General features: G+C 41.6%; 1 protein-coding gene and 1 long non-coding RNA gene across 3 annotated transcripts in view; one reads left to right on the forward strand and one right to left on the reverse strand.

Moving 5' to 3' along the window:
• The window catches only part of LOC120401797, a 57,452-nt gene that overhangs the window by 22,712 nt on the left and 20,732 nt on the right, over positions 1-14,008 (forward strand). Inside the window, exon 2 of the long non-coding RNA XR_005596740.1 lies at positions 10,409-10,653. This is a non-coding gene — a long non-coding RNA (uncharacterized LOC120401797). The remainder of the gene's footprint in view (positions 1-10,408; positions 10,654-14,008) is intronic.
• NOL10 (nucleolar protein 10) overlaps positions 2,302-14,008 on the reverse strand; it is a 70,201-nt gene continuing 58,494 nt past the window's right edge. For both annotated transcript variants that reach the window (XM_039532035.1, XM_039532037.1), the window contains exons 18-21: positions 13,359-13,532; positions 12,716-12,963; positions 5,679-5,781; positions 2,302-4,040 (exon numbers count right to left, since the gene is read on the reverse strand). In XM_039532035.1, coding sequence (XP_039387969.1) covers positions 3,924-4,040; positions 5,679-5,781; positions 12,716-12,963; positions 13,359-13,532 — 642 coding nt within the window. In that variant the 3' untranslated portion in view covers positions 2,302-3,923. The remainder of the gene's footprint in view (positions 4,041-5,678; positions 5,782-12,715; positions 12,964-13,358; positions 13,533-14,008) is intronic.

The raw sequence follows: 14,008 nt of genomic DNA on the forward strand, positions 1-14,008 counted from the left end.
ATATATTAACGTGCCAGCAAAATGAGTTCTAGAGTCCCATCATGTTTCAAAATCAGTCTTGCAGCAGTTCTCAAACTGCGCCACCACAGGAGAACTCCACAGAGCTGCTTCTCTCACAACTGCAACATGCCCATTATGTTCAAGCAGGTGAGACTTTAAAATACACTGCTCTCATCATGCATTTTCAAAAACATTTACGTGATCAACTTCATATAAATAAATCAAATACTTCTCTCTTTATCTCCTATATGTATTTGCGGCACAAATTTACCTATGGTCATATTTCTGCCAATACTAAAATCAGAGAAAGCAAACACACACAAAGACAGAACCCACTTCCAAAGTGACCTGGAGACAATAGAGTACAGGGGGCAGTAGGCACTAAAGGGAGATTTGGTACTAGTATGTACAGAGTCCCTTTGCCAAAGGAAAGCAAGCACAAGCCAGAGTGAAAAACAGGAAGATGTAACCAAGGCTATTGGGGAATCGTTGCATCGCGTCTCATCTAGACAAAACGATCCCTGAACGCACTCCCCGTCGACTCCGGAACTCCACCAGGGCGAGAGGTGGAAGCGGAGTCCATGGGGGAGTGGCGGCCGTCAATCCCGCATCACGAGGACGCAAAGTCAATCAAAGTTGATCTAAGATACGTCGACTTCAGCTACGCTATTCTCATAGCTGAAGTTGCGTATCTTAGATCAATTCCCCCCTCAGTGTAGACCAGGCCCAAGTAGCTGCAGCCATTACACTGAATAGAGTTTATTTTCATATTGTATTCTCCTAATGTTACTTTTCATGGAACACCACTGTTGCTATATGGAGGGAGTGGAATCAAGACTGGGAGGAGAGATGGTCCACAAGAGCAACTAAGATTGGTGGAGTGGTAAATAATGAGGACAAGGGAGCCATACATTCTGGATTGCTTGGTTAGGTGAGCCCATTCAAACAAAACATGTTTTAATAAGCCAAATACAACATCTAGGAACAAAGAATTCTGGCTATAGCTACAGAACTGGGGGGCTGTGTCCTGAAAAGCAGTGACTGAAGGATTTAGAGGGTCATAGTGGACAAAACAACATGAGCTCCCAGTATGAGGGTCTGGCAAGAAGAGCTTGCAAGATCCCTGGGGGTATAAACAGGTATAATGAGGAAGAATAGAGAGATGATTTTACCTCTCTCTATACAGGCTTAGTAAGACCAATACTAGATTACTGTGCACAGTTCTGGTGTCCACATTTTAATTTGAAAATTCGGAGGAGTAACTGATTTGAGAGCTAGAGAAAATGTCCTGCAGGAAGAGTGTAACGGGTGGCACCCACCTCTCATGAGCGCCCCCTGGCCGAGTGCATGTGTCTGCACACTCTTAGTCTGCAGTGACCTCTGTCGGTGGTTTCTCAGGCGGGTTTTCAACTACTCAGCCCTCCAGCCAAGTCTCTCACACACTGTGTATGTGAAACAAACCAGACCCCTTCCAGGGTATACAGCCCAACAGCAGCCTATCCCAGTACCCCTCTGTTGGTATCTCTAGTCTTTAAATAGTCCTGGCCTTGGTAGGGAGCTATACCCCCAGAGCTTCCTCCTTGGAGACACTGTTTTTGCCCATTCTGGGCCATTTTGGTCCCACCTCTCCAGCTGGGTCACTAGCCCACCCAATCACCTTCTGGGGAGTGTTTCACAGTTCAATATTCAGCCCTTTCTCAATTCCCTTCCTCACTCCCATAGTGGCTGGCTGGGGGGGGACCCAGGCCCAACCACTACTCCAGTCCCAGTCCTGGAACCCTATGAATAGCAGCCACATGCAACTGCATCCCCTTTAACTAGTCACTATGCAGCTACAGTTCTCTGGGTCACTTCCCCGCAGTCCCAGCACCTTCACAAATGCTTCAGCCTTAACATAGGGCTGAAGTCTTTTACTCAGTCCCAGCAGCTAGCCAGGAGCTCCCTCTTGCTCCCCCAGATCTTGCCAGCAACTGATCTGTTTGTGGTCCTGCTGCTCCTGCAATCAGTCAGGAACACAGCCCTCATTCCTCCAGCTCCAGGCAGCAACTGACTGCCTTGTACTCCAGCTCCTTTTATATATGGCCTTGGTGGGCCCTGACTGGCTGCTTCCCTGCAGCCTCTCTCCAATTGGCTGTGACCCCCAAAGACCCTCTAGGCAGGCTGGAAGACTTCTCTACTGCTCCTTTCTGGGACAGGTTGTGGTATGACCTGGAGACCTCCAGCTGAGGGCCTAATACACCCTGTCACAGAGACACTGAAGGAGCTCAATCAAAAAAACGACAAAGGCGACTTGACATAAAATTCCTGGTATTAGAGGGGACTTTAATCTTGCCTCCCCAAAAAAGACACAAAAAACCAAGTGTTGGAAGTTAAAAAGATAAAATTAAATTAGAAACAAAGCATAAAGTTTTAATGGAGGGTGATTAACCATTGGAAAAAACTATCATGGGAAATAGAGTTTTCTCCATCTCTTGATGTCTTCAAATCAAACTGGATGTTTTTCTTGATTATATGCTTTAGTCATACACACATTACTATGATCAATACAGAGGTCACTGGGTGAAGTTATATGATCTGTTATATAAAAATCAGGCTACATTATCTCATTGTCCCAAGTTTGAAGATATATTGCTCAGTGCTTTGAATTAAGGAGATTCTGAAAACTGGCTCCATCCAGAAAATTCACAATTTATTGGGACTAGCCAAACAGTAAGTAGATTTTTTTTTTAAATGATGAATAAATTCTTTTAAGATCCAAAACACTTAAGGCAGAATTCATACCATTGCCTAGGACCTCGTGTTTGCCCTCTCTGCACTGGAATTAATTTCACGCCAGTCGAAAAGTGTATGATTTAAAGTTACAACTAAGTTATCTTTAAAGCATTTGATAGACATCCAATTTATAGTATGTTCCTTGACATGATTCCAATCCTGCAATATTTGAAGTTAATGGTACTAACTCATGTGGGTAAAGACTGCTTGCATAAATGAAGGGTTTACATGATCAGGCCCCATGTTTGTACACAGAACATACTGGTCGCTTCCTAATTTAAGCCTCGATTCATCAAGGTACTAATCATGTGCCTAACTTCACACATGCAACTAGTCTCACTGACTTCAACTTGCAGACATGTAGGCACTTAACTACTTTGCTGAATCATGGCCTTATGCACCAGCACATACCAAAGCCAATGCTCAGGGTCAGGGCCGGCTCCAGGCACTAGCTTAGCAAGCAGCTGCTTGGGGCGGCCACTCCAGAGAGGGGCGGCAGGTCCAGCTATTTGGTGGCAATTTGGTGGAGGGTCCCTCACTCCCGGTTGGAGCGAAAGACCTCCCGCTGAATTGCCGCAGATCACAGCTTTTTTTTTTTTTTGGCTGCTTGGGGCGGCAAAACCCCTGGAGCCGGCCCTGCTCAGGGTTGTGTGTGATTTCATTTGCTATCAGGACAACAGCAATACCCACAGCTACGGTGATTCCTATTTTGGGCATTTATGATGTCAGCTATTATAGGGAAAAATGACTTAACCCTTGATCTCTCAGCAGCCTAAAACTTTTCAATCCACATTTAAACAGTGAACATTTCATGATGCTAAAAAAATAATCACTGTTTCTCAAATTAAATAGACAGATAAGGTCCTGTTTACACAGACAGGACTTTCATATAAATCACATCCAGGGTTACACAATAACCAATCACTGCTGCTTCATGCACAAGTCAAAACCAAGACTGAGTTTGTAACACTGTCCTCATGGTGTCTTCTCCAAATACTCCAAGCATTTTGTGAACTTCTCATTAGCTCACATACAGTTTAACAGGTTCTAGTTTTCTTGCGTCCACCTTTTAGATACAAAAAGGAGTCTGTCTTGCAAAGTCCCACTTTCCAGGTGACAAGTGAAAGTAAAGCAGCTTCTTTAAGAAATAATTAAAAGGGTCTTCTTCTACCACGTTTACTCTTGAGGTGGCTAGCTGAACGCCTGATATTTTTCCTCTCCTGATGATGTTGCTTCTCAGCTTCCTGCTGTTTCTTCTGCTGCCCTGACTAGAATATTTACAAAACAGACTTGAGTTAGAATTCCAACTGGCCCACAAAAATGGTTCAACATTAACAAAGTTAGGACAGTTCCTGAGCTACAAAACTGTACAGTGCTAGACAAACATGAAAAGGAACAAGATAACTTGCATACAATATTTACAGTTTACAAAAACCTTCCCCGTTAAACTGTCAAGCACTAAGGTACCACAGAAATTAAGTTTTTTATTTTATCTACATTGCATGAAGTTGTGTAAAACTAAAGGTTCTTATACATGCATCCATCATGTTATTTGAGCATAAAAAGCTAAGTTTTCAGCAGAGAATTCTAATGTAAAAATCGACAGAGTCCTGTGGCACCTTATAGATTAACAGACGTATTGGAGCATAAGCTTGCATCATGTCAGATGCATGTGAACCGTAATGTAAAAATGTTACTATTAAGGTTTAGTTATAGCAGTTTGTTCAGCATGATATCTTTAGGTTCTAGCATTGCAGCTTTAAAATGTATATTTTAGAGGCACACTGTTTAATGTAATCATTAAAAAAATCTTCAATCTTTTTGTTCTCCAAATCTTCCGCCTCTCATGTGTATCACTTTTCCACCCCGAGATCCCAAAGTGATTTACAAAATATGTAAACACATACACAAAATCCATTTCCTTCCTCCTTGCCTCCTCCCCATCCCGCAAAATGCAATCACCTGGAGGGTGAAACACCTTTTTAGACACTACACAACTGTTTCCAGAAAGGAATTACAAAAACACCATTCAGTTGAAATTGCTTGGGAAAGTTAGGTGGGCAGAATGCAGTTACTCACTCAAATTGTAATTTGGCAAGTACATGGAACTACATTTCTTATCCTTGTCAACAGTGCCATGGAACTCCAAAGTGGTCAGGAGTTGTTTTATCAATATGAGGCACTCCCATCTCTAATGACTCAGAGGGAAGACTCTCACCTACAGGACATCATCACTTCTTTCAGCATCCTGGGTATTTTTTGCCTATGAATCAAGTACTGATCAAACCCAAGACTGTGAGAATTGACAAGGTACTAGCACTGGATGATAGAGCTACAGATGATCTACTAAGAGAGGGAACTAGTGTTTCCCACCAGGACATGCATCCAGGGGCGGCTCTAGAAAGTAGGCTGCCCCAAGCAGGAGCGCGCGCCGCCGCCCCCCCCCCCGGCGGGCGGTCCCTCTCCTCTTTCCGCTCCTCGGTTGAGCTGCTGCGGCATGCGCGCCGGGCAGGTCCACCGAGCCGGGACCCGCGCGCCTGCCATGCCTGCGAGAGCTCGGCGGGGAAGGCGGGGCGGGACACCAGGACCCGCAGCCGTCATGCCTGCGCGTTTCCGGCCTCGGGTGGTGGACCGCTGCATGCAGCCATGCCGGGCACTCAAAATGCCGCCCGCCCCCGGGCGGCCGCCCAAGTGCCTGCTTGGCGCTGCTTGGCCCTGCGCATGCGTCTGGTGGGGCTGCCCACACACACAAGGGTGTGCAAAAAAGTAAAGGTGCAGTCAATTTATGAAGAAATCAAGAGGGACACTTGTTTCGGATGGCTTTAGGGCTCCCTGTTTTTTCAGATGACAAATAAATGTATCATCCTGTGCATTATCTTCTTTACAGAAGATTATTTTTAACTCACCTGTTTTAATTTGAATGTCATCTGTTTGCTGCCTACTGTGGTATCAGATACACTGAGGGTGCCAAGCTTTTCTTGAAGCTTCAGGCGATCGCCAAGAGTTTTTCTGCAGAGAACAATTAAAGAAAAGCCTGTTTATGTTCTTGTCACCATAACATTGCTATTGTAAAAACTGATACTACAAACAGAAGAAATTACAAACTCTACAAAGCAGTCAAATCCTATAACTCGCAAAAAACTTGCAATTGGGTTGCACTTCTGTCATTCTGCACTCAATTATTAAGCAACACATATGCAGTCAACACAAATGGAAAGCAAATTTCAGTTATTCCCTTCAGGTATTGCTCATTGTACAGCCATTTTTCTACTTCTGTCACTTTTTTTTAATTTTTAAATTCAGGCCCTAGTTAAGACACAAACCGGATTCAATTAGTCCATGCCATTCCCACCAAACCAACATGTGCTATGACAGCATTTTTCTATGGAATATCTGGAAGTGCCAGATAATTCAGTTGCAGTAGATATTCTAGTGTACTGATCTTAAATAAAATTGTAAAACAGGCATTTTAAAGCAAAATCCTTAGTTTCTAAAGCCAAAAATACTTTCTACCATGAAAGACTAACATTTATTTTGATTCCCGCTCTCCCCCTTCCCCCATTATAATTGGCATTTCTGACTCCCCAATTTGTAGCAGCTACCTGAGCTGATTAAAATAACACTGGCAGTATGGCCGCTCAATGTAAGTGATTCTGAAAGTTTCATCCTACTTCAATATCAGGAGAAAATATTCTATACCTATCACAGGTTTAAATTTAAAAATAAAGCCAAACCTCATGATTCCGCACTCATGAATGGCAGACCTTTGTGAATTAGCAAGACAGACCCTGATTCCATAAGGAGCTCTATGTGGACAGACCCCTTCTCCCATTGACACGGAGTCTAAGCTCTTTGGGGCAGGGACTGTGTCTGTTATGTGTTTGCACAGTCCCTAGCGCAGTGCGGCCTTGATCCATGATTGGGGCCCTATATAGTACAGTACTGTAATAGTAACTGCAAATAGGATGCAGCCTAAATGACCAATCAGTAAAGAAGATTGAACTTTATTATGTAATATGTATCATTTAGTCTGACAATTGTTGTTTACTTTTAAATAGCATTAGTTATAAATGCTCTCATGTAACTGCAATGAAGTCTTAGATCTTTGCTGAGATGGGGAGAGAGACTGCCTTTTTTGTGCAAATTATCAGCAAGGTACTCGTGTATCTATTTTACAGATTACTTTTATGAAGGGAAGAAACAGACAATCATAAACATACATGTGAAAGGCAGTCACAGAAGTCCATAGAAGTTCTGTGGCTGAAGTGGCTGAAAGACTGGGCCCTCGGTATGGAGCCAGGGGAGTTTGCAGGATCTTGGTTAAAAAGTAAAGTAATTTATGTATATGAAAGGCTTTTTCATATGAACTATACAAAATTACTGTCAATAATTGCTTTTCCCCCCATGACTAGGTATTTTGATTCTGGTTTTCCTCCAATATATTTTTCAGTGAGAACTTGTAAAAACTTGTTCCATCTGTGCTATTTGAGAAGACAAGCTAAGCCTCAGAGCTAACTATGGCAGCAGATCAGTCACTGACAGTGTAGCGGGATTTCTACTTTAAACTGAAGTTCACTTTTCTCCCCTTTGAAAGTGAATGAGAGAAATGTGGCTACTACCCAGCAATTCTTTAGCATGACTGCTTGGATGGTGCTTCAGTCAGAGGAAAATTAATGTGGGGAGATAGTAGGAAAAGGCTATGGGATAATAGCTTTATTCTATAAATAAGGGGGGGAGGGGCATATATGTATCTGTGTAGTTATGCACTCACAAAAATATTGCTTAAATATCTATGTTGTGACATACAACTACTCCAGCCACAGCAAAGGGGAAGGAAACATACTTTTTATCACCTCCAAAAAGATGGCCCAATGGGTACACTAAGAGTGCTGTTCAATTTATTATTTGTATCATAGCAGCACACAGGAGCCCCAGCCAAAGACCAGGATCCCATCATGATAGGCTTTGTACAAAGACAGAAAAAAAGATGACAGATTGTTTCTGCCCCACAGAGCTTACAAAGTGTAAGACAGGAGTCGACAGATGGATACAGACAGACGGGGAGCACAAGGAGACAATGGTCAGCATAATAGGCTGATCTCAGCACACCAGCGGCTTAATTATTGTTGAGTGTTCGCAGGCATCAGAGCAGAGTAGTTTTAAGGAGGTGCAGCATGGGAGAAAACCCAAAGGTGTTTATCTGAATCTTTAGTAAGTGGATGATGGAGGCTGTCACTGACGTTGACATCTTGGCACCGAATGAAAGATCGGGTGGGGATACATTGGGAAGGGCTTGAGAGTGAAGACAAGCAGCTTATATTTGATGCAAAGAGATAGGAAAACATGGTCAAAGCACTGTGGTAGGAAAATGATCTTTGCAGCAGCATTCTCAATGGATACGAGCAGGGTAAGACTTCATTTGTCAAGCCCAGAGAAAAGGATGTTGCAGTAATCAAGACATTAAAATGATGATAGCCTGGACAAGAGTTTTAGCTATAGGAGATGGATATGAAAGGTTGTATCTTAAGAGAGATTACACAGGAAGTGTCTGCAAGATTTGGACATAGAGAGAGGACTATGTCTTCGTGTGCAGGCTGAGTCGAAGATGACACCCCAGTTGTGGGCCTGAGCAACAGGCAGGATGTTGGTGTTGTTCAGCATGACCAATAAAGGCAGTAGCAGGGTGGGTTTTGGTTGTTATGTTTTGACTGGTTTTGGAGGGAAAGGAAAGAGAGAAATTAAGAGCTGTTTTAGTCGTGTTGAAATTGAGCTGATGGCTGGATACCTCTGAGGAAATGTCAGAAAGACTAGCCAAGATTTTAATTTGGACAGGAGACATGCCTGGAGTGGATAGGTAGATCTGTGAAGTTGTCAGCACAGAGATGGTATTTGAATTTGTGAAAAAAAGTACCCAGAGATAAGGTGTAGAGGGAGAAGAGAAGGGGACCACAGAGTCCTGTGAAATCCCCACAAAAATTTGGAGTGGGGATGAGGAGAATCCTCTGAAGAAGTGATGAGCGGTAGGATGAGAACCAGGAATGTGTGTCATGGAAGCAAGGAAGAATTTCAAGAACATGGTCAACAGTGTCAAATATGGCTGACAGGTCAAAGTAGAATGAGGATGGAGTACTGGTTCTGAGCTCAGTCTGCTCACTACGTAAATGTGATTAGAGACTACTCTTAAGGACTTTGCTGCATTTACGCATATGCTTCAGAATGCTCCTGTCCTGAGAATCCTTGAATTTATGAAGAAATTTAAGTATACACCAATTCTTCAGAAGTTGGGCTTGGAGCAGCGCTGAGTCAGGAACTTGACAAAGAAACACCCAGTTTTATATAAGTCATAAACTGTTTCCCCAGGAACATTATACAACTATAGAAAAAAAGAACACTTTGCCATTAAGTGGGTAGTGGAGGCATTAAGGTACTTAATTATGTTGGTCACAGACCATCATTCTTTAAATTGGCTAAATCAAATGAAAGACAAACATGCCAGAATCACCAGATGGTACATGCCACTACAATCTTTCCAATTTTCCGTACATTGCTCAAGGAGTCAGCATAAAAATGCTGAGCATTTATCATGGTATAGGGCCAGTAGACGTCTCTTTAGGGCTAGTCTTCTTTACAAAATTCTACCATGTTCAAACATGGTTCTAAATAATAAAGCTAGCTGACACTATGATGACTGTGCCTTTATGATAAGCACAGATCAGGGCAAATCATGCTCTGCATCAGATCAGCTATATGGGATTATAAACTGACAGCAGCTGATAATTAAAGGTTTTGGAAGAGTTTGGCGAGTACCCCATGTGCAGTCTGAATGCTTCTTGGCTGAGTGTAAATGGGATAATTCTTCACAGAACTTGTAATTTAAACATTTTTTCCCCCATGGAGAAAGAATTTCACATGGCACAACAGCAGCTCACTGGAAAAGGATGCGATGTGTACTCTAGTCCACTTCACTTGTTTAATTATCCTATTTCTTCTTCATTTCAGCTGCTATCATGTCACTATGTTTTGCCCAAGCCCCTCATGGTAGGATCATGTCTTGTTTTAAGGTTGTAAAACCTCATGCCCACTGGTAGTTCAACAGGCACTTTTTCCATACAGCAGTCTATTCAGTTTGTCACTGGTACTCCTTTATCCCATGAAGAGATCTACAGTATTTGCCTTCAATTTTCTCCTCTACAACAGAAACAGCAATTACACCCCCCACCCACATGCACGCGCACACAGACACACACCCACCACCCTTCCACACAGAAGATTCTTTACACTATGTAATTTTCTCAGTGTGGGGGCTTCTTTCCTGCTGTGTTGTGCTGTACTTATTTCTTCTCAACTTTTCAATCTTAGGTAGAGCTGACTCTGGCTTGTTAACTGAATCTTTCAGTCTGCTTGCTTACAGTTAAGGTTCCCATCTGTTTCTGATTGCTCCTCAGTCATTTCATTTAAGATCAAGGAAGCATTTGAGAGTTTCCTTCAGTGGGATAAGAGCACCTTAATCAGAGGTCATTGCGTGAACTTACAAAAACAGTAGGTTAGCAATAGTGAAACGTCCTTCCATTTCTGCCCCTGTTGCAATGGAAATCAGAGCACGTGCCACCTGATCACAATTTGTTCTCCTTTTCAGATCATTGGCTGAAGTGGCAAAACAAAGATGCACATGATTCACTCCCCTCTGACAGAGCACCCAGTGACCTTACACTACAATCTGTATGCCTCTGAAAAACTCAAAAGGGCACAAAAGCAGCCCCATCCCCTGGAATGAAAAAAAGGAAAACAGCCAGGAGCAAGTAAACTGAAAACTCAATACGTAAGCTGAAAAAGATTCTAGATAAGGAGTTGAAGCATCCAGAATGTGTACGCTGAATAAAGGTATGAACACAAACCTATGTGTAAAATTTGCTAACAAAAAGTGAGCAGGGAAAATGCAAGCAACACCTGCAGAACAGGCAAAGGTTGAAGTACTAATCTCAATTAGGATTTATAATATGGTGCCCAAGATGTGTATTTCACTTTAGAGACAGAACATGTGGAGTGTTGGTCTCTTCCCAAGGTTCTTTAACCTGGCCTCCGAGTGCAGAGATTTTTGAGCACTAGCCTCTTCACACGTGTTGATGATAACATTTATGAGCAAAGAACCCCCCATATGCATATGAACTGCAGAGTTTTTATGATGCTTTGTGGTTGTTTTAGATAGCACTCCAGAAGAAAATTGTTTGTTGTATCGTTTTCTATCTTAGGGATTTCTATAGTGCTTATAGTAGAACCCAAAGGCTGATATTACAGAATCGATTTTATAGTTTAAAAAAGAAAAACTGGTCCTAAACGCATTGGGTTCAATGTTTCCCTTCAATACACAACACTGTGTTACCTATTTCTAAAATGCCCATCACCATGCAGCTGAGTGACACAATGATACCATAACAAATCTGCCATATCTGAACAGCAGCAAAATGATCATCAGATATTAGGATGGATACAATTGTTCACTATTTGTGTGGGAAATGTTTTGGCATGTATAATCTCCCTCTTGTTATATCATTCATTCTACTCAGAACTATGCTGAGCACTTGGCATGCTATGACATATCTATTTCAGCAGCTGCTGTCTTTCAAGGCTTTTTATTAGTTTCAGCACAGATCTCCAATTAATAAAATTGTAAGAAAAGTCTGATTTTTTAAAATGCTGCAGATATCTAAGTGAGGTCAATGAAAATGTCTGGCACTAAACACCTGGAAAGTCAGGACACTTTCTGGCATCTCTAAAGCGCAGAAATACTCTAGATACAGAACCCTACTGCTTTAGCTAACAGCTGAGTTAAAAGATACAAACAAAATTGTATTTAACACCTCTCCTGTCATGGGGCAAGGAAGGAGGAAAAAAAAACCGAGGGGGCAGCTTAGTGGGTTACAGATTGTTGTAATAAGCCATAAATCCAGTGACTCTATTCAGTTAGTGATTTTTAGTGTCTCCTTTCACCCCTATGACTGGAAAAGTGTCAACTGGCCACTTTGCCTTGAATGACCCCTTAAAATGTGTGTTTCCCTGCCCCCCATTGGGGGCTGGCCTGGGCCCTGCCCCACCCCAAACGTTCCTCCATGTCCCCTAGGGGAGTGCAACCCATAATTTGGAGACTATTGTGCTAAACAACCTGTTCCAACTTGTGTTTAGCTGTGACACTCTCAGTACTTTTCCTAGACCTGAAGAAGAGCTCTGTGTAAGCTCAAAAAGGTGTCTCACCAACAGAGGTTGTTTCAGTAAAGGATACTGCCTCTCCCACCTGGTCTGTCTAATATCCTGGAACCAACAAGGCCATAACAACACTGTATACAAACAAAATATGAAACTCAGACAAAATATTTAACCCTGGCTTTTAGCACTGCAAGGAGAAAGCCTGGATTCTAGAACTCTGAGAACTAAGATAGCAGATTAGTTTTTATAGAATCCAGACATTTTGGGCCCATCTAAGTCAAAAGATATTTTTACTGTCCACTCCCAGCAAAGAGAGGTTTACTTGGTAAGCACGGAGAAATCATGGGATAGTCTATGTTTTCTAATGGGGAGAGATCACAGGGGGAAATTGTAAGACCCTTTATTCACACTGGTGAACTGATACTCACATGGAGTAGTCCCAATGAGACTATCTATATGAGAAATTTCTCACCGGTGTGAAGAAAGGGCCTCCCAATCTAGTTCAAAGTATCAAACCCAAAAAGTAAGGCACAGGGACTACACATACCGCATTCACATAACAGGGGAATTCGAGATTAAATGAGTGTCACTTCAAATTATGCCCCCTAATTACCATGTCTGGCTGTATAAACTGCTTCTAGGATCATTGCGCCTGCTAAATAAAATAACCTGGGTCTGCATAACAAAAAGACAGTTGCAAACAACCCAACCAAACTTCATTAAACTGAAGTGTTAGTCTTACTTCATTAACTTTTGCTTTTTGACAGAGTCCTTGAAGCTTCTGAATTCCTCCCCTGTTTTAATCTCAAAGAATTGAGGTTTCAGTGTTGTTTGCTGATCCTCCTTGAACCTTTCCTGCCGTTTTACTTTTTCCTCTTGGCGTAGAAGTTTGCGCTGTTTCCTGACCTCTTCAACCCAGCCTTTTTCATCATCTGAAGTCTCAGAACTTTCTGCATCACTTGGTTTTCCTTCTGGTTCTTCCTCCTCTTCCTGCAGACAAAAATAGTTACTCTAAGGAACCATTAACTGATTTTTTTTAAGAACTCTTTGCCCAATTAGAGTACGTGACAATCTCTACGTATGTCCAATTTGAAGGGAACTAGAATTCTAACACAACAACCAAATACAGCATGTAGAGTAGATTCTAATTATATCCACAGACACACTATGTGATAGATACAACAATAAATGAATATATTTAGATATTAACGTTTAATATTAATAACTTATTTATATAAATCTTAGTCACACTCATTTACAGACAGATTGATAATGTTCCATTGTTTTCTTCTCCTTTCTAATGTCATATAAAAGAAAACCCTGAATGCTTGTAATAAAAACCAAAGAACTGTAGGTAATCCGAACCTAGAAGAAAAAGGCTGTACCTGCTCTTGTGCTTCTTGCTGTTCTAAAATCTTTAGTTTCTTCTTTCTTTTCTCACTTATTTTAGAAACAAGTGGATTAAGCAGCCTAAATTCTTCACTCTTCTCGTCCACCTGGAAATCTGGGTTCTCAAACATGACTTTGAACCGGTCATCAGTGAGAATGTTAGGCAGATTCTACAAAAGAGAAGAAAAATAAGAGTTGGTTACACAATTTTGAAACAAATGCGGCTACAACGATTTAAAACGTAAAGCTCATTCCAGCACTACTCAGGTTTAATGAAGCAAGAAAAGACAACCGGATATAAAATATTGATTGCTTGGTTCTCCCAGACCATTTACATCAAGATCTATTCAATTTATCTATAGTATGGTTTTACTATTTTCATATAAATCACATAAAAACTATTCTCATACATCTGTTAACAAAATATATTCTGCCACTCAAACTATAGGAACCTCAGGTCCAATGTTTCATATTTTAAGGTAAGTGTCTATTAGAGCTGGTAAAAACTCCAAATTTCCAGTTCATGGGAAATTCTGACTTTCGAATTTTGAAATTTCTTTTTGCTCCGATAATTTCATTTGGGAATTTCAAATATTTATTTTAGAATTTATTTTATGTTTTTTCTTCATTATGTTATGACATGTCA

This window comes from Mauremys reevesii, linkage group 3, assembly GCF_016161935.1.
Source record: "Mauremys reevesii isolate NIE-2019 linkage group 3, ASM1616193v1, whole genome shotgun sequence".
NCBI classification, from domain to species: domain Eukaryota; kingdom Metazoa; phylum Chordata; order Testudines; family Geoemydidae; genus Mauremys; species Mauremys reevesii.